Source organism: Pan paniscus, chromosome 23 (genome assembly GCF_029289425.2).
Source record: "Pan paniscus chromosome 23, NHGRI_mPanPan1-v2.0_pri, whole genome shotgun sequence".
In the NCBI taxonomy this organism is placed as follows: domain Eukaryota; kingdom Metazoa; phylum Chordata; class Mammalia; order Primates; family Hominidae; genus Pan; species Pan paniscus.
This window is the reverse complement of record NC_085927.1, coordinates 35,282,393-35,302,083: the sequence shown is the minus strand read 5'-3', so window position 1 is coordinate 35,302,083 and position 19,691 is coordinate 35,282,393. Positions and strand designations below refer to the sequence as shown.

The 19,691-nt window shown below is 54.3% G+C and overlaps 1 protein-coding gene across 1 annotated transcript in view; it reads left to right on the top strand.

The window, feature by feature from the left end:
- The first annotated feature begins 223 nt into the window (after positions 1-223).
- Positions 224-19,691, top strand: part of LOC100983183 (low-density lipoprotein receptor-related protein 5) — a 64,334-nt gene continuing 44,866 nt past the window's right edge. The window contains 1 exon segment of the mRNA XM_055105454.2: positions 224-396. Coding sequence (XP_054961429.2) covers positions 324-396 — 73 coding nt within the window. The 5' untranslated portion in view covers positions 224-323.

Sequence of the window (19,691 nt, the reverse complement as noted above, 5' to 3'; positions counted from 1 at the left end):
CGCCGAGCCTCCCGGCGGCGCCCCCAGGGCAGGGCGGGGAGCGCCGGGAGGGGCCGCGGGGACCCGGGCCGCTGGGGCGGTCGGGCCCGCCCGGCCGCCGGCCGGCTCCCTGGGGCGCGGGCGGCTGCGCCAGCGTGGGGCGGAGACGCGGCGCTGCTTCCGCTCACGCGCGCCCTGCTCCCTCCTCCCAGTCGTCATGGTCCGCGGTGCCCAGCGGGGAAGACGGAGATGCCGGGAGACGCGCGAGCAGCCGCCGCAGCCGCCGCCGCCGCGCTGTGGAGCCCGAGTGAGCGCGGCGCCGGCCCGTCCGGCCGCTGGACAACATGGAGGCAGCACTGCCCGGGCCGCCGTGGCCGCTGCTGCTGGCGCTGTGCGGCTGCCCGGCCCCCGCCGCAGGTAGGTGGGCGCGGGCCGACCCGGGACCGCGGGCTGCTAGTACAATGGCCCGGGCGGCCCCGCGACCAAGTGCGCGGGAGCCACCGCCGCCTTGGAAGCGAGTTGGGGGGAGTTGGGGGCGAGTTGGGGCGCGCACCGGGGATCCCCCCGCCGTCCCCGCCCGGGCCCTCCCCGGGGACGCTGCGTCCCGGGCCGGTGAGGAGGGCGCGCGGGCGGCGCCGGCCGGTCCTCACCGGCCCGCGCCCGTGGGAAGCCAGGAGCCGAGCCTGCGCTGGGCCCTTGGGGCCCGGAGGCGGGCCTGGCCCGGGGAGCAGGTTCGCGACTCTGTTTCCAGCGGCCGCGCGGCCGGCCCGCGTGCTCCGAGGACCGGCTGAGGTTGCAGCGAGAAAGTTCTGAGCCCGGGTGCGGGGCTGCCTGGCCGGTGGCGCTGCCCCTGTGAGCCGTGGCTGTGGGTTTCCAAGCGGACTGACACCTGCCAGGTGCCGGGGCGACCCGAATACCCCTTGTGGCCGCCGGGGTCCCAGATGGTGTCCCTCCCCGGGTCGGCTGCCCGGGGCGGGGGTGGGGGGTGACATGGTCCCAGAGGGCGGGGCAGTAGGGGAGGCAGGTTCGTGCCTCAGTTGTACACTTCCGTGGGGAGAGAGTAAGGCCGGGGAACTTTGTCTCCAACTTTTGGTGTTTCCCAAGGGGTGGAGTTGAGGTCAGGAGGACTCAGGACACTTAAGCAGTTTGTGAAACGCTACACATGTTCTTTTAATTTGGAGATGGCCATGTGGTTTTTGAAGCAAGCCTCTTGCTGCCTAAATCATTCTCTTCGGATGTGCGTGTTTTGCTTTTCTGGAGTATGGCCAGCCAAGTGGCACGGCCCGCAAGTGCCTGTGCACGCCTGGGCTCCTGTTCCGTTTGTGGCAGTTTAGCGGGGAGGACCTCGGGCCCCTTTGTCTGTGCCTCCTTAAGGCAAACAGCTGTCTCCTTGAATATTTCCAGTGTGGATGGTGCAGGGGGGTGGCCGTGTAGTCAGTTCCCCAGGGCTGCAGCCTCTCTTCTGGAGGCGTAGGGGGCAGCGGGGAACAGGAGGAGCTTGGCTTTTGTTTCAAGTCCTCCTACCTCTGACCCAAACCTAGAGATTCTGTGGACAGTTTCACCCCAAATTTGCCTCTCTCAGGAGCGTGTTTACATTTTGGGGCCTTGTCTGGAGCTAGTAAAACAAGGTGAAGACAAAACAGCGACAGTATCTGGGGAGTACAGGCCAGCACCGTTCCTTTTTCCGGAAATGCGTGGGTCAAGGAGGCAAAAGGGGTTTTGGGGAAGCTGTTTTAAAGGGGGGGTTTCTAGGCTGACCACGTTTGCCTTTCACCTCATTGCAGTTTGGGTTTTGTGCACGTTTTAGGTGATGTTGCTGGAATCAAATGTCTGTCGTTCATGTGGTTGGAGCCCCTAAGGAGAAAGAACTACAGCTGTGGAGTTCAGTTGTATGTGAGGCAAAAATAGAGTTGATTATTTTAACATTAGGCAGCAAGGCCTGGGAGCCCCAGCAAATGTGGTGATCCAGTCCTAAAATAAAAGGAAAAGGAGGAACGGTTTTGATGTTATGTCCCTGATTTTCTGTGTGAGATACATGCCTCGGACCTCAGCGAAGCCAGTAAGTGGGCAGCTAATTATTTTTCCTGATTGCTTCCTGTTGCAATTGGAAGCTGTGAACCCACGGAAATGGCTTTGTTCTAGTGGTCCCAGTGCTGAGAACCTCCCCAGCTTCCAAGCCCTAGGCCTCTCTCCTCGGGGCCCAAGTGCTTATTCCAGGACCCGCCTGTCTAGGCACCCCCTTTCACCCTGGAGTTTCCTCCTGTAGATGCCCAAGGCCAAGGCCAGCAGGGCTGAGTGGGGTTAATTAAGGGCCGTGTGGGGCACCCTGAGAGAGTCCCCTCTAAAGCAGGGCCCCTTGCGTTTAACTTCCCTTGTTCAGTTCCAAGAAATTCACGGGTGAACCCGAGCCAACATTTGTTCAGCAGTTTTCTGGGGAGATCCACCTCGTGCTTCCTGTCGTTTTTGGAATCCGTTTAATTTCAGCGGCACTGTGTCACTGCTCAGGCATTTAGTAGAACTCACACACAGAGTTGGGGGGTGAGGGTGCAGGCAGGTGAGGCCTCCGAGTTGCTTTCTCCCTTGCAGCAACGGGTTGCAGGGCTGATAGGGGGTTTTGGGGTCAGACCCACCTAGATTTACATGCTCAGTAGCTGTTTGACTTTGGGCACCATACCTAGTTTCTGTCATCTTGCCTCGCTCCTCTCCCAGGCCTTGGGGAGCCCTTAGTGCCCTGTGTGAGACCTTTAGCCCCATCCCTGGCCCAGGCTGGGGACTGGCAGCGGCAGTGCTGCAGTGGCAGTTGTGTGTAGGAGTCCTTGATCTTTCTGGCCCTGGCCGGTCTAGAGGCTGTTATTACAATAGTCTATGTGACCTTGGACATCCAGTCCACTGACCACCTCACTCACTCACTGCTGCAGCCCTGGGGGGCAGGAGTAGTTAGCACTGTGGACAGAGCCCCTGTGTCCAGAGTCTGATCCCAGCCTGGCCGCTTGCTGTGCTGGGAAGCTTGAGAAGCTGACGCTACCTTTGTGTGCCTCAGTTTTCTGAGCTGTAAAATGGGGATAAGAATCCTTCCTACCATGAATTCAGTGAGTGAACGTGCACCTGGCCCAGTATAATGCTGTTGCTGTTTTGCTTTGGTGTCTGCTACTGTGTGAAGTGCTGGGGTTGAATGTGATAGAATGGCAAATAAGGCCCCTCCGCTGTAGGCAGGGCTTCCCGTGTAGAGGGGAGGAAGGGAAACAAGCTGTGCAGCTATGCAGAGATGGGCCCAGGGGTGCTCCTTCACCCTCGGGGCGTCCTGTGAGAGGTCCTTAGAGGCCAGATCATGCTGTGGAGTCTCACTGTGATCCAGAAGGCAGTGGAAGCTACTGGAAGGCTTTAGGCAGGACTGATAGGAAATGAAAGCTGAAGCCAGACCTTTCCTAGGTGAAAAGTGTCGAGTTGATCTTTTTTTTTTAATTGAGGTGAAACTTACATGATATAAAATTAAAGTATACAAGGCAGGCATTTAGTACATCCACAGTGCTTACAACCATCACTTCTATGAAGTTAGAAGAGATTTCCATCACCCCAAAGTAAAACCCATACCCATTGCACAGTGACTTCCCGTTACCTCTCCCCCGACCCCCTGATGAGCACCAGTCTGCTTTCTGCCTCTATGGCTCTGCCTGTTCTGTGCATTTTGTATGAAGGGAATCATACAATACATCGTTGTTTTTTGTGGCTGACTTCCTTGGTTACTGTAATGTTTTGAAGGGTCATCCAAGTAGTACCAGGTATGGGTGTTTCAGCCTTTTTTTTTTTTTTTTTTTTTGAGATGGAGTCTTGCTCTGTTGCCCAGGCTGGAGTGCAGTGGCACAATCTCGGCTCACTGCAACTTCTGCCTCCTGGGTTTAAGTGATTCTCCTGCCTCTGCTTCCCAAGTAGCTTGGATTACTAATGGGTGCCCGCCACCACACCCAGCAAATTTTTGTATTTTTAGTAGAGACGGGGTTTCACCATGTTGGCAAGGCTGGTCTTGAACTCCTGACGTCAAGTGAGCTGGCAGCCTCGGCCTCCCAAAGTGCTGGGATTACAGGCGTGAGCCACCATGCCCGTCCTATTTCAACCCTTTTTGTGGCTGAATAATATTCCATTGTGTGGAGGGACCACATTATATTTGTCAGTTCATCCACTGATTGGATTGATCTTGGTTGGTTGTGTCTCCCAGCCAGCATGAACAGGGCTCATGCGTCCTGGTGGAGGTGGCTGGTGGGAGGATCTGGCCTGAGACTCTCCTGCTGAGGTTCAGGAATGAGCCAGGTAATGAGAATGAGCTGGGGAGTCAGTGTTGGCCTCTGAGAGGAGGGGCCTGGGCCCTGAGAGGAGCCCTGGGAGGGCAGAGTGAGGGCCAAGTTCAGGTTCCAGAAGCTGTGAGACAGCCGGACATTTGTGGTTTGAGGCCTTGGAGACAATGCGCTCTCCAAACAGGGAGTCTGTTGGGGAGGCCCTGGCAGGAGCTGGGGCTGCATCCAGCCCCTTGGCTTGGTGGCCTCGTTCACTTATTTGTTCAGGAAGCAGCAGGGTCTGGGCTCCATGCCAGGCCACCCTGGAGGGCTGTCCTGGGGCAGCGCAACCCAAGTATGATGGGCGGAGGCGGCTGTGGCTTGCTACGAGCTGGCGCCAGGGACCCACTGGCTGGCTCCAGCTGCTCTCTGCATTCTCTTCAGCTCTGGAGAGCTGTGTGCCGGCCCTCAGCCTCAGTTTCCTCATCTGCAAAATTGGGACGATGGTGTCCACCTTGCCGGTGCTGGTGGGGTCCTAAGAGCTGGTGTCTGGGGTAAGGGAGCTGGGGGCCAAAAGCTCCTGCCCTGGGGCCCCAGCTGTCCTTTGAAGAGTACCCTGAGGGTGTGACTGAGAGCCAGTCCCCAGCACCCTTGTCCAGATGGGGACCAGGAGGTAGGTGAAGGTATTTGGGGTCTGAGCTCTGTGCTGGTTGCCCCCGAGGGGGCCTAGAGCCCTGCGTTAAGAGCAGAGCCCAGCCGGGCACGGTGGTTCACGCCTGTAATCCCAGCACTTTGGGAGGCCGAGGCAGGCAGATCACAAGGTCAGGAGATCGAGACCTTCCTGGCTAACACGGTGAAACCCCGTCTCTACTAAAAATACAAAAAACTAGCCAGGCGTGGTGGCAGGCCCCTGTAGTCCCAACTACTCGGGAGGTTGAGGCAGGAGAATGGTGTGAACCTGGGAGGCGGAGCTTGCAGTGAGCCGAGATTGGGCCACTGCACTCCAGACTGGGGGACAGAGTGAGACTCCGTCTCCAAAAAAAAAAAAAAAAGCAGAGCCGGATGCTGGCCCTATCCCTTCTTGCCCCACCTGGTTAAATGGGGGCTGCCTTCCTGGGTGAGTTGGGGGGGACCTGTGCCCCTAAGCCATGCAGAGACATGTGCAGACGGGCCACTCTTACACATGCGGGTGGCCATCCATGGTCCCTGCCCATTTCCAAGGCCCTTGTAGTGGTCCCTGTGCTCCAGGTCCAGTCTCTGGTTTCCAGTTTGTCATGGTTTGCCTGTCGCCTTGTAGGGGGCAGTTGACGCTTTGCTGGCCTGGCTCATGGTGTGCCAGAGCCTGTGGCTGCTGCGCGACTGTGCCTCTTGCTCTCACAGTGGCAGGAGCCTCATTTTCTGATTGAGCCTGATGGGCTGGAGGGTCCTTCACAGGGTCACTGTTCTCTGTCCCTCGTGCTTGGGATCTCCTGCCGTGGACCCCCTGGGAGGTTGTCTTGCGGGTGGGGAGATTGTGCTTTCTGAGTATTTTCTTTTTTTTTTTTTTGAGACGGAGTCTGGCTCTGTCGCCCAGGCTAGAGTGCAGTGGCGCGATCTCAGCTCACTGCAAGCTCTACCTCCTGAGTTCACGCCGTTCCTCTGCCTCAGCCTCCTGAGTAGCTGGGACTACAGGCACCCGCCACCAAGCTTGGCTAATTTTTTGTATTTGTTTTTTTAGTAGAGACGAGGTTTCACCTTGTTAGCCAGGATGGTCTCCATCTCCTGACCTTGTCATCTGCCTGCCTCGGCCTCCCAAAGTGCTGGGATTACAGGCGTGAGCCACCGTGCCTGGTCGCTTTCTGGGTATTTTGTTATTTGCTCTATTGAAGTGTATTTAATTTAATATGTATATTTAAAACATCTGTTTTTAGTTTGCCTTATTGTAATATTTTTTGGAGATTTAAATTTTTTTTTTTTTTTTTGAGACAGAGTCTCACTCTGTCCCCCAGACTGCAGTGCAGTGGTGCGATCTCGGCTCACTGCAAGCTCTGCTTCCCGGGTTCATGCCATTCTCCTGCCTCAGCCTCCCGAGTAGCTGGGACTACAGGCACCTGCCACCACACCCGGCTAATTTTTTGCATTTTTTTTAGTAGAGACGGGGTTTCACCATGTTAGCCAAGATGGTCTCAATCTCCTGACTTCGTGATCCGCCCACTTCGGCCTCCCAAAGTGCTGGGATTACAGGCAGGAGCCATCGCGCCCGGCCAAGATTTAATTTTTTTTTTTTTTTTTTTTGAGTTTTGCTCTGTTGCCCAGTCTGGAGTGCAGTGATACAATCACTGCTCACTGCAGCGTCTACCTCCTGGGCTGAAGCAATCCTCTCACCTCAGCCGGCAAGTAGTTGAGACCACAGGTGTGTACCACCACGCCCAGCTATTTTATTTATTTTTTGTAGAGACAGGGTTTCACTATGTTGCCCAGGCTGGTCTTGAACTCCTGGGCTCAAGTGATCCACCCACCTCAGCCTCCCCAAGTGCTGAGATTACAGGCATGAGTCACTGCACCCAGCCTTAATGTAATTTTTCTTGTGGTTAAACTGAAGTGAAGGTTCACTCAAAGAGGAAAGTGGTTTTTAGCCTTTTTGAGGCCTCGAGGGCCCCTTCAAGTGTATGATAATGGTTCCTCTCCTGAGAAGGTGCCTGGTGGGGGCGGCACAGGCTCCACTCCACTGCATTGCAAGAATCCAGGGCCCCGCAGGGCTCAGAGCCCTGCTCCCAGTCTCCTTGTGGGGCATTGGGGGGCACTCACTTTCTGAGTGCCTCAGTTTCCTTTTTTGTAAAATGGAACCAGCTGATTCCAATCTCTATGGCCTCTTCTAGCACAGGGCTTCACGTTTTACTTCCTTCAGGATCCTGAGGCCTCTGGACCGCTAGGGATTGAGGGTACCCCCAGAAGAGGTGCTGCTTCTGTGCCCTCTGTCGCCCAAGCTGGAGTGCAGTGGCACAATCTCGGCTCACTGCAACCTCCGCCTCCCTGGTTCAAGAGATTCTCATGCCTCAGTAGCTGGGACTACAGGTGTCCGCCACCATGCCCAAATAATTTTTGTATTTTTAGTAGAGACGGGGTTTTGCCACGTTGGCCAGGCTGGTCTCGAACTCCTGACCTCAAGTAATCTGCCTGTCTCGGCCTCCTAAAGTGCTGGGATTACAGGCGTGAGTCACCGTGTCCAGCCTGCCTGGCTAATTTTTAAAGATTTGTTGTCGAGATGGGTGTCTTGCTTTGCTGCCCAGTCTGGTCTTGAACTCCTGGCATCCAGCTGCCCTCCCACATCAGCCTCCCAAAGTGTTGGGATTACAGGCATGAGCCACTGTGCCCAGCCTATTTTATTATTATTATTATTTAATTTTATTTTTTCTCACTATTGCCCAGGCTGGCCTCCAACTCCTGGGCTTGAACGATCTTCCCGCCTCAGCCTCCTGAGTAGCTGGGACTGCAGGCATGTGCCACCACACCCTACTTTGTACTTTTACTTTCATATCTTTGCTCTTATTAAAAGCCAAGTGCTATTTCATAGTACACAGGTGCACTTTACAGCATTTACTTGATTGAGTTTTCCCAGGCTTCATTACTCTTACAAGGCATGCTTGCTCATGTGTCTCTGCATGTGTATAAGTGTTTTTATAGGAAACATTCCTAGTCAAAGAGTGTGTCCGTTTAGGTTTTTAAATATATTGATGCCGGGCACAGTGGCTCACCCCGGTAATCCCAGCACTTTGGGAGGTTGAGGCAGGAGGATTACTTGAGTCCAGGAGTTCGAGACCAGCCTAGGCAACATTGGGAGACCCCCCCCATCTCTACAAAAAAATTAAAAATTAGCTGGGTATGATTGCACACTCCTGTAGTCTCAGCTACCTGGAAGACTGAGGTGGGAAAATCTCTTGAGCCCAGGAGGTCAAGGCTACATTAAGCCATGATCATGGCACTGCAACAGATCTAGCCTGGGCAGCAGAGCGAGACCCTGTCTCAAATACATACATACATACCTCCTAAAAGGCTGTTCCAATTCATACCTGCAAGCATCTATGAGAACATACACATTCCTATATCCTCTCTGATGCTGGCAATTACCAGATTTTGGTTTTTTGTGTTTTCTTTGGTCCCAATTTGGTTAAAAATTATAACACCTTTTGATTTGCACAACCCTCATTTCTGGTTTATTGGTATTTACTTTTCTGCAAATTGCCTACACTTATCCATCTTTCTATTGTTTTTCTTTCTTTTTTTGAGACGGAGTCTCACTTGTCTCTCAGGCTGGAGTGCAATGGTGCGATCGCCATCTTGGTTCACTGCAACCCTTGCCTCCCGGATTCAAGCCATTCTCCTGGCTAAGCCTCCCAAGTAGCTGGGACTACAGGCATGCGCCACCACCCCCAGCTAATTTTTATATTTTTAGTGGAGACAGGGTTTCACCCTGTTGGCCAGGCTGGTCTCGAACTCCTGACCTCAAGTGACCTGTCCACCTCCCAAAGTGCTGGGATTACAGACGTAAGCCACGGTGCCTGGACTGTTTGTCTTTTTCTTATTGATTTGTGGGAGGTCTTTATTTGGTGTGGACTTTAATTCTTTGTTCTGTTTGTTTCACGTTTCACTGCTGGTCTTTGGCTAGTCCTTCATCCTTGTTTCTGGTGGTACATTATCTTAAAGGCATTAAGAAGCTTCATGTAATCACAACACTATCTTTTATGGCTTTTTTCCTATCCCTTGATCCTCCACCTCCAGATTATAAGTATATTCTCCATTATTTTCTTCCAGGAGTGTTACTGTTTTGTGTTTTACATTCAGACATTATTCTGATTTTTTTTTGTATATGGTATGAGGTAGGGGTCTGGCCAGTGAATAGGGAGTTGTCCAACACCTTGGTGGGATGATCCAACCTGTCCATTCATTGAAAATGCTGCTCTTTTATGTGTAGTGTCCACAGACACCTGGGTCCTGATTCCAGACCCTTCCCTGTGCTCCACTGCCTATACTGGAGTGCTGCTGTCTCCATCTCTGAAGCATCAGACCATATTTTGAGATCAGTTGTGCAAATTCCCACCTCACTGTCCTTTTCAAAAGATGTGTTGGCTCTTCTTGCATGTTTACGCTTTTGTGGTGAACTTCAGAGCCATCCTATCAGGTTCCACCCTTTGATCTCTTGAACTGGGGATAGTAAGTGGTGATATCCAACAGGTGTCAGAGGGCTGGATTTTAAGTAGCCCCTGATGAGCTGGCAGTCTCAGGCTGTGGAAGTGAATTCATCTGCTGGGTGCGGTGGAGCCGGCCTTGACATATGTGGGTTTTGCTGACATTTGTGGAGGGCTCTGGAGGTGCCCTTTGTGCCACCTTGCCCAAGCCACTCCTGCTGCCCAGCTCCCTCCTGTGTCTGCTCAGGAAAGAAACTCTAATGCACGCTAATTTTAGCATTAGCCCGAGGGCAAATGTAATTACTGAGTTAATTATCACTCCTCTCCCCTAGTTCATCCCAGAGCAAAATGTGGGCACCTTTCATTTCTTGCCTGGGATGTACCCCTCTATTAACCCAGATGGAGAGGCGGTACCTGCCTGGCAAAGCTCTCAGGAAATTGCTCAACGGGGCATTAATAGCTATCCGAGCGCATGGCCCTGGCCGGAACATGCCAGCCCGGGTGCTGGGTGCCCTCCAGGCTCTGTCCACCTTGGGTTCTGCCCCAGGAAGGAGCAGGCTGTCTCCTCTAGGGGACCTGAAGCTTAATGTCCTCACTGTACGAGGTAGTTTTGGAGCAAGACATGTTCTGGGGCTTGCTTCTGTGGGTAAAGGCCACTTCTCCACACTTTTCCCCGGAGAGAACTTGGTTCCCAAAAGGAGCCTGGATCCGGGTGTGGCTGTGCTGCCCTGGCCTCCTCCTCAGTTCAGCTGGAGCTTCTGAGCTGACATCCACGCCTGTTCCTTGTCAGCACTGTAGACACAGGCCCCAGCTCTGCCCCCGCCCAGCCGAAAGCCTGCCCCCCACCCTCCCCTCCACTCAGACCCCCAGGGCTCCGAGGCTTTACCCACAGGCCCTGCAGATTCAGATTCTGTCATCAAATTCAGAGCTGATGACATCAGCTTTTACTGGGTCTCCTTGCTTTCTAGAACCTCCCCTTTGCCCATTTATCTTATGCTCTGGCAAGATTAATTTTTCTCCAAGTAGTTTTCATCATGTCCTTCCTTTTCTCAGACGGTCGTGCCCATTCTCCAGCATCTGAAGTTGGAACTTTTTGGCCTGGCATGCTGTGCTGCCCTGAGCAGGCCTGCCCATCTTCTGCCCCTGGTGTGGGCACTTCTCTTGCCAGACCCATCTGGAACCTTCCATGGTTCACCTAGCCTGGGTGGGCTTGAGGACAGGGGCTGTCTTCGTCTGTGCCCTTCTGCCTCCAGTGTGATGTCTGGTAGATGATCAGTAACTGTTCTGAGGCCACCCAAGGGCTCATCTGTCCAGAGAGCAGATTTTACCCATGCTTACCTCCTCTGGCTTGAATTCTGCTAGAGCATGAGCTCACTCTGCCATCCCCAAATCTAGCCCAGGTTGTAGAACGCCTGTCTGGCTATGTGACAGAAAGCTTCTGGGCCAAGTGTGAGGACCCCCATGGTCCTGCAGTAAGAGCCCATATTTCTGGGGTGTGGGAAACCCAGTGCACCCCAAAGGGACTTGACCGTGAAGTCCCGGGTCCATGTGGTACCTACCAACCTCCCATGGCCCAGACTGTATGAGCTGTCACTGGGTGGGGGCTTGGGCATTTGCATCCTTCACTTGGCATTCTTACCATTTTCAAAAACCTTTATATAAACATTTTTAATCATGCAAAGGGAATTATGGAATAATAAGTGTTTATATTAAACAGTTTTGGTGCTTTTGATTTATTTATTTTTTGAGACGGAGTCTCACTCTGTTGCCCAGGCTGGAGTGCAGTGGTGCGATCTCTGCTCACTGAAAGCTCCGCCTCCCGGGTTCATGCCATTCTCCTGCCTCAGCCTCCCAAGTAGCTGGGACTACAGGCGCCCGCCACCACGCCCGGCTAATTTTTTTGTATTTTTAGTAGAGACGGGGTTTCACTGTGTTAGCCAGGATGGTCTCGATCTCCTGACCTCAGGTGATCCACCCACCTCGGCCTCCCAAAGTGCTGGGATTACAGGCGTGAGCCACCACACCTAGCCTGGTGTTTTTTACATTTATTTTGAGACAGAGTCTCACTCTGTTGCCCAGGCTGGAGTGCATTGGTGCCATCACAGCCTACTGCAGCCTCGATCTCCCCCAGGTTCATGTGGTTCTCCTGCCTCAGCCTTCTGAGTAGTTGGGGCTACAGGCACACACCACCATGCCCAGGTAATTTTTTTAAAAAAACTTCTTTTGTAGAGATGGGGTCCCACCATGTTGCCCAGGCTCATTTGGAACTCCTGGGCTCAATCCTCCTGCCTCAGCCCCCCAAAGTGCTGGGATTACAGGCGTGAGCCACTGCGCATAGCTAATTTGGTATTTTTGCGTTAAAACTATAGAGTAGGTGACTGAGTGATGTTTTTAATATGTTCTCAAGAATTTGAACATGAAGAGAGTTTCACTCTCCCAGGTTGTGCCCCTGGGAGTTCGTGCCCTTGCCACCAGCTTGCTGCTCAGGGGGCCCAGGGAGTTTGCTGCAGTGCCGGAGGACTCCTGGGCCTGGGCTGTGCCTCCCCGCAGCCGCCTGCTCCCTTGGGACACTCATTCAGCTGCTGTGGCCACTGCCACCCACAGTCCTTGCCTTGTAGGCTTCACTGCAGCTCTGGTTACAAAGAGCAGTGGTCAGGGACTCCTGACCTGCCATGCAGGGCACCACAGGCTTGTGGTGGCTTTGGTGCCGTCTGCTGCGTCTGCTTCCTTTAGGGCACAGAGTTCTCCCTCTCAGGAGGGCTGAGCTGCTGGAGCTCTAGTCCTGCCACAGAGTAGTCCCCAGTGTGGCGTTGCCTGTCCCTGTGGAGCAGGTGACTACCTGGCTGCGAGTGGAACAGCAGGCCATGGCTCTGGTAGTGGTCTGTGACAGCATATCACCCTGTGGGACAGACCCCCGGGACCTAGTGGGCTGGGACAGTGAGAACCATGTCCACAGGGGAGGCTTGGAGACTGTGTGCCCGGTGTGGCCCTGTGTGCTGACCCAGCTGGGCTCTGCCTTGCGTGGCCCCCAGGCTGCCCGACCTGTCCCCCGAAGGCCTGGGGCAGAGCTCCAGAGAGCCATGGCTAGCCGAGGGCTCATGGATTCTCACCTGCCCCCTGCGCCTCAGGAGACACCTGGGCAGTGAACAGCTTGAGGTTTGCAGAGGATGGCTCACGATGGGAGGGAAGGACAAGGGGCGCTTTCCATCCCTTTGGCCACCAGTTTTAATTAAAAAAAAAATTTCCATCTATTTTGAAAAGTTTTCTCCTCTTAAGGAAATGACGTTTACTAAGCAACAGCCCCTTCTGCTCATCGTCCAGCCGTGCTCGCTGGCAGAGCAGAGGCTGGTGGGATTCCACCTGTTCCGCACCGGGGGGTGCCACTTGGCTTCTCAGTGTCGAAGGCCCTTCTTGGACCCAGTACATCTCCACAGCCCCCTTGGGCTGTGGGTCCCTGGGTTGGGCATGACTGACTTGGAGCGTGATGAGAGATCTCCTCCAGGATCCAGGCAGGTCTGGCATGCCTCTGGGTGCTAGGTGTTGGGCTCCAGGTGGCCTCCTTGCTTTGCTTTTCTCTGAGGGTCCAGGGAGCCCTGCTCAGAGCCCCCCCAGGTGAGAATTTCTCCCTCTGGACTCCTGTGCCCTGCACAGCCCGGTTCTGACCACAGACCTCCTGCATCAGGGTGGACTGTAGCCCAGGGCGGGACACCACCACACCCGTCATCCCCAACCCCTGGAGCTCCCTGACCGAGGCTTCTCCGGGTACTTAACCAGTGATCTGATCTCACCACAGTCAAGGATTAGAGCCTCTCCTGGAGGACTGGGGTCCAAGGGGATGATGTGTTTTAGGTGGGAAACAGGTTCAGGGATGCCCCCAGCGTTACTGGCTTGTGTGGGCAGAGCGGTATGAAAGGCAGATGAGAGTCCAGAATTGGGATCACGCCGTGACCCCGTGATCCATGAGGTCCTTGAGCAAGAGGGACGCACTCAGTTGAAGTTCCCCCCTCTTGCTTTGTGTAGGTGTGAAGAGGATGGGTGTGCCCTGTTCCGTTCTTGGCTGCCCACAGTATCTAAGGTCAGCTTGGTCATCAAGGCATGCTGGAAGATCACCCCAGGTGGCACAGGTGGCTTGGGGTGTGCTTCTGGGTAGCAGCCACTATGCAGCGCTGGCCTCCAAGCAGAAGCTACTGTTTCGGACACCTAAGGTGTCCCCAGCCTCCTTCCCCTACCCCGAGGTTTTCTGGAATAGCTGAGGGGGCAGTGGTGAGCTGCAGGGTTGGGGTCCTGGGGGCTGCGTGTCCACCCAGCCTCCAGAGGAGCACATGCAGGCCCCCGTCACCCGTTCCTGCCCAACCTGCTTTTCTGTCTCACTCCTAGCTCTGCGGTCTCGGACAAGCATGTTAACTGCTCCAGGGCTCAGTTTCCCCATCTGTAATAGGGAATGATCTTTATGCTCCCACAGGATCGTCCTGAGGCTGCAGAGAGGCGGTGTTGAAAAGTGCCTAGCTCAGGGCCTGGCTCAGTGACGGTTAGCTGTTAGGGTTACCATCGCATTGCAATTGTTACTCCATGGTGAAGACACCCCGGGGACTCTGGACTTGTTTGGCTCCACTGAAAGGCTGCTTGGGTGAAACAATCTCAGCTTGCATAGCGTGGCCTGTGGGTTGCACTCATGACAGTGTGGAGCCTGTTCAGTTGGTACCGAGTGTGCGACCTTGCCTAGCTGGCCCCGGCATTTATTTTGTAGCTGGAGCCCTGGTGGGATGGGGTCGGGTGGGCTCTGGGAGTCTGGGGGAACAGGTGCAGGAACCTGCGGGTGCCCCTCCCCTGGGGACCTCTGCTTTGTTAGAGGTATGGCTGGGGGCTGACCATCTATTTGTAGGTGTTGCCAGAGCAGTCCCCGCCTCTCCTTTTCAGAGGACATTGTTGAGGGGACCCTGCCTTCTGCGTCTTGGCTGGCTGCTTCGTCTGTGGGGGGCTCCCCCTGGCTGACCAACAGCCCTTTCTGGACCCCTTGCATCAGCGCCTCCCCAGTCAGCTTCACTGCTGAAGGCAGGGCCAGCATGGCCACCAGGGTCTTCCCCCTCTGCCCGAGGTCTCTGCCCGCTCAGCTTCCCTCACCCTGGTCGTGGATGGTCAGTGCCTTTGCCCTGCTCTGCCAACCAGGCCCTGTGCCCAGTTGGCACTCCGTGGTTACTGCGAGATGTGCTCTCCAGTCTGTGTGCCAGAAGGGGCCTCTGAAGTGGAGGGGGGCACCACCCTCTCTCCTACAGCCTGCTGTGTGGCTCCCCATCGCCTCTGGGATGAGAGCAGACCCCGTGAAGCCTTGAGCCCCTTGCTCTCCAGCTGTGAGCCCAGGTGGGACCACCCGGCTACAAGAGTGTTAGGTCTGGCTGTGTAGGAGACGTGTGTCTCCACACTGGAGCCCTTGTGGCACACAGGAAGCCTGCGTGGTCCTCATGGTGGGGAGGGGTCCCCGGGGATGCATGGAGTCTCGCTCCTAGGTTGCTGTGTGGCTTCAGTGCTCTGTACATCCATGCCCCTGTCCTGCAGATGTCAACATCCAGTTGAGGAGAACGTGGACTTTGCCCAGTGTTGTGCAGGGATAGTGGGGCCAGGCTGGAGCCCACGTGTCCTACTCTCACCCCTGGCCAAGGTGGGGGTTATCTGCCCTGGCCAAGCTGTGCTGCCCATCCCTGCCCACCCCAGCAGGTGAGGGCCTAGGGTGGGATCCCACCCATGAGCAGGAGAGGCTTTTTGACTCGCTGGCCTCCCAGGCTCCCCCTCCAAAGCCAAGTCCTCCCCAGGACGGTTCTTGCCCCCGAGAAGGGGCAGCGTGGGTGTTGGGCTGCAGCGAGCCTCTCTTGGTTCCATTTCCTCATCATCCTGGGGACAGAGGGCTTGTCCTGGAGCACAGGACCAGGATTGTGCTGAGGTCCTGGGAGGCCATGGTCCTGAGGGGACCCAGTGAAGGCCAGGAGGGGACAAGCATCCCTCTGGGTGTAGGGAGGGTCACCCCAGCGCTTCTGCGGATCTGACCCACTGGCTGCAGCTCCTGTGCTTGACCCTTTTTGCAAAGATATCAAGGGGTCTTTCAGTTGCCCCTCCCCACCCCCTTAGGCAGCATGAAAACAATTTAACTCTTGCAGAAAGAACCTGGGAATTGATCTCCCCTGTCACTGATCAGCCAAGTGTGACTTTGCATCAGTTTCTTGGTCCCCTTATGCCCCAGTCTCCCCATCTGTAAAATGGAGTGACAGTAGTTACACCTCTTATGAGGACTGAGTGAAGTCAGGAACCAGGAGCAGCTCCCACACGAAACTCAGAAAGTGTGGCAGGCATGGAAGGTACGGACCCATGAAGCCAGGCCTGGCGCCTTAGGAAAAAAACGGAGCTTCCCTCCAGGTTTCCCCCGGAGGGAATCTGCTTCGTCCTATGCACCTGCCTGCAGAGGCCCTCGCACGCTGTCAGTCCACGGTGAATGCTTGGTGGAAGAGTTCACCCAGGACCTACAAAACCATAGTGCTCAGCTTCTCCAAATTCTGATTAACTTCAAGACCCGACACTTAAGCTTGATTCCAAGGCAATCAGAGCTGATCCTCAACACTGGACTTTGCAGGCAGCTCCCAAACCCACATACATATTTAGAACTAAGAAATGCCAGTTCCTTAAAGAATGTTAGCCTCTGAGATGCATCAAGGGACCAGGAGGCAAGGGGTTAAAGGCAAACCGTGGCATTCCCCAAATCTGTCCAGTTCCCTGGCATGGGACAGTGTCATGGAGCCCGAGGTGGCATCTTTTGTTTGGCTGCTGACGGCAGCCTTCGGGCCTTGGCATCCACGTCACTGCAATTTTCCAGGAACAGTAGATCATTTGAAAGCAGAGCTGCCACATTTTGCTCAATAAAGGGATTTTGTAGAGTGATGATAAATTCGGCATGTCTTTATTATTATTTTTCCAACACTTAAATAAAAGCTGGTACAAAGGTATGTTTGTTTCTGAAATGTGTTTCCTTCCCCAGATGTTCTTTTCTGCCAATTCCAAAATGCATTCTGAGCTCAGTCCTCCAGTTTCCTCTCTGTAGGGAAGAATAATGAGATCTTTGTAACCACACAGGGGAAGTGGCCGCTTCCCTCTGCTATGGGCATTGGGGAGGGGCTAGGAGGTCCCACCTCCTCCCACCTTGATGGAAACCACAAGTCTTTGCCAGCCCAGCCGACTGTCAGGGGTTTGTCAGCCTCCTTTCCCATGGTGGTAATTTGCAGGGTCGTGGCTCGGGGCGCTGCAGTCTGCACCTCTTTCCCTGGATCCTTGAGTTTGCCGTGTGGCCTTGCAGTAAGTGCTTCCATCTGCATGGCATTTGTGGACTCTGGGACTTGGTACTGTCTTCATTACCTGGAGTCGAACTCATCCTTTTCCTTTTCCATCTGTCTCTTTTGCATCAAATGCTGGTCCCCACCCAAAAGGTAGCCCAGTCTGCAGGACATGGCGCAGAGGTAGAGTTGACGGCTTCACCAGAGTCCAGCGGGGCACAGACCTTCCTTGGCTGCTCCATCTGTCGCTTTGTGACTTGAGACTGCGGGGATGGGGTACTTGAGGGATCTGTGAGCCCCGCCTTCCCACACGTGTGCATGCACACACACATGTGCACAGTACTTGAGAAGTACCACCTTAGTTGGATTTGAAGGACAGCCAAGACACCTGTATAAAGTTTGTAGTTAGGGTCGTTTCGATACTGGCCTGAATTAAGAGCAGTCTCCATGGGGTTGCTTTCTGTGGGGTATGTGTTTAATGAAAATCCTTGTTTTTAAATAAATGTATCCTGCTTTAGAACGCCCAAGATATAAAATCTAGACTTCACAGATAAAAATAGCTAACATTTGTAGTGTATCACAGTGTGCTAGGCGGGCTCTAAGAGATGTTTGATTTTTTTAATCCTTCCAGCTGCCCTGTGAGCTGGGGGCCATCACTACCCTCATTTTATAGATGAAGAAACTGAGGCTGGGGGAGGTCAATTAACTTGCTCAATTTCATGCAGGCAAAACTAGGAATCGGCAGACGGTGGTTCCAGTGCCTGCCTCTTAATTGCTACTTATAAAAGTGTTTTCTTCCATCAATAAAAGAAATCGGCGAACAGCCTCCTGTGCGTTTCAGTAAGTGCAAGCCCTCCTTGTCATCCCAGACCTCAGCCTGCTCATTAATGGGTGAGGACACTGAGGCCTGGAGGGGACTGTGACATCGGAGCCACTCTCCTGGGGTCTGCCACTCCTGTCGCCTCCCATACGAACCTGAGTGGCCACGTGACCCTGGGGGAGCGCTACCTAACTGTCCCAAGGAGAGGGTGATCACTGCTGGCCTCCCACCAGCCATCAGTCCCCCACTGACTGACACCCCTGAGTCAGTCTCCACCCCAGGACTGTTTCTCTCACTCTTTGCCATGGCCTTGGGCCGCTTCCGGGGGCTTGGCAAGGCAGGAGGCGTGGAACCAAGATGGTATGTAATCAGAATGCTGTATTTTGTTGAAAATAAGAATGTTAGTAACAGGCTTGTTTCTGGCAGGTCAAACTGGGACCCTGAAATACATATTTTTCTCTGCTCTGCCCTAAAACTTCTATTAATGAAAATGCACATTTGCAGACATCAATCAAATGTCATATTCCCTAGCAGCTTGTCCTGGGATCACTGACCTGGTCACATTCCACAGTTGCTAACTCAGGGCTTGCAGAATGTGTGTGCACGTGTGTGTGTATATGTGTGTGTTAGCGAGAGAGACACATGCCTTCTGGGGAGCCCTGGTGGCCTGTTTCCTTCCCTACCAGGCCCCTGAGCTTCTGCTCCCTACCCTGCCCCCAGCCCCTTGTCAGCACGTGCATGGCCACTGCAATGAGATATAGATGTTCGCCCAATTAAAACATTGTAGAGGACATGTGGCTTTCAGGGAGAAGCACTTTCTCTCAGGAAGATCTCTGCTGTGCAGTATTCCATAGCTAGACCCTGACTCTGGTCATCAATGGACTCCATTAACAGCCTGGGTTTTGGAAAAGGCGATTTGCTTCTGGTAACTGGCTCCAGTGCACGAATGTTTCCTCCCTTTGCTGGAATCTCTGCCTGACCCAGACAGTGCTTGTGAACCAGCCCTGGTGGGCTCCATGGGGTTCTGGGTCTGGGAGGCGAGGACTTGCCTGGGGTCATTCTCGTTCTGCATGTTAGTAGCTGTGCTGGCTGCATGAAGCCGTATCACAGAGACCCATGGGTCCTTTATATCCGGTCATTTGTCATTTGTATCTGGGGTGGTTAGTTGAAAGCAATTCCACAGTAGCCAAATCAAGAAAGTCACTGGCTCTTGCAGGAGCATGATTGGTGTGGGGTGAGCCCGGGAGTGTGGCCCAGGCAAGCCCTTCACCCTGGTGCGCATTAGCCTTCTTATCCAGGAAATGGGGGAGGCGGTCTGGGCCCAGGGAGGGAAGCATGCAGAGCTGGGGATCTCCACAGGTCCAGGATTCAGGGCGCCTCCGACCGTTGTCTGCCCAGCGCCTCCTCTTCAGTTTTACTTTGGTGTTTTCCATTTCACCTCTGCCTCTAGGCCAGTGTTTTTCAAAATGTGTTTCCTGAGTTGAAACGAAAAAATGTTCTGTGATCAGGTGCAGTTGGGAAATCCTGGGGGAGAGAAAGTGAACTAGGTTTCCTCACTGCAGGACTTCTCAGAGCCTTTATAATGGTAATTATGCTCCAGGCCTTGTCCCTCTCTACCTAGGCATCCTTTACTGGTTGGGAAGAGAGGGCAGGTTACAGATGAGGCCGGGTAAGCGGAGTTGTGCCTAACCTGATACCTGATGTCACCAACACATCTGGGCCATTTGGAGTGACCCAGCAAGTCCTTTGCTTGTGTCCCAGGACTTCCCAGAGTAGCCAGGCAGAGCCCTGGGCCAGTTCCCTTGTGGGGCTGGGCCCTGCCCAGAGCACAGACAGGAGAACAGCTGCCTCCCCGCCTGCCCCAGGGCCTTGGTGTCAGGGCCATGGCCCCCAGCTCTGCAGTGGAGCACCAGGGACCTGTCTGGCCCATCTCCCTGTTGAGTGAAGACCAGGAGGCACCTGTCCTGTTCTGTGTGCTCAGAGGTGTCTAAAACCAGCTACCTCGTTTTCTTTTTATCTTTTGCGAGTGATTTCTTATTTCCTGCTTCACCCCCAAGCGTGCTCCAGTATGTTTCCTGTTCGCCTGCTTCCCTCACCTTTGAAATGTGGTCCCTGCTCGGAAAACTTGCCTGGACTTCAGTTAATT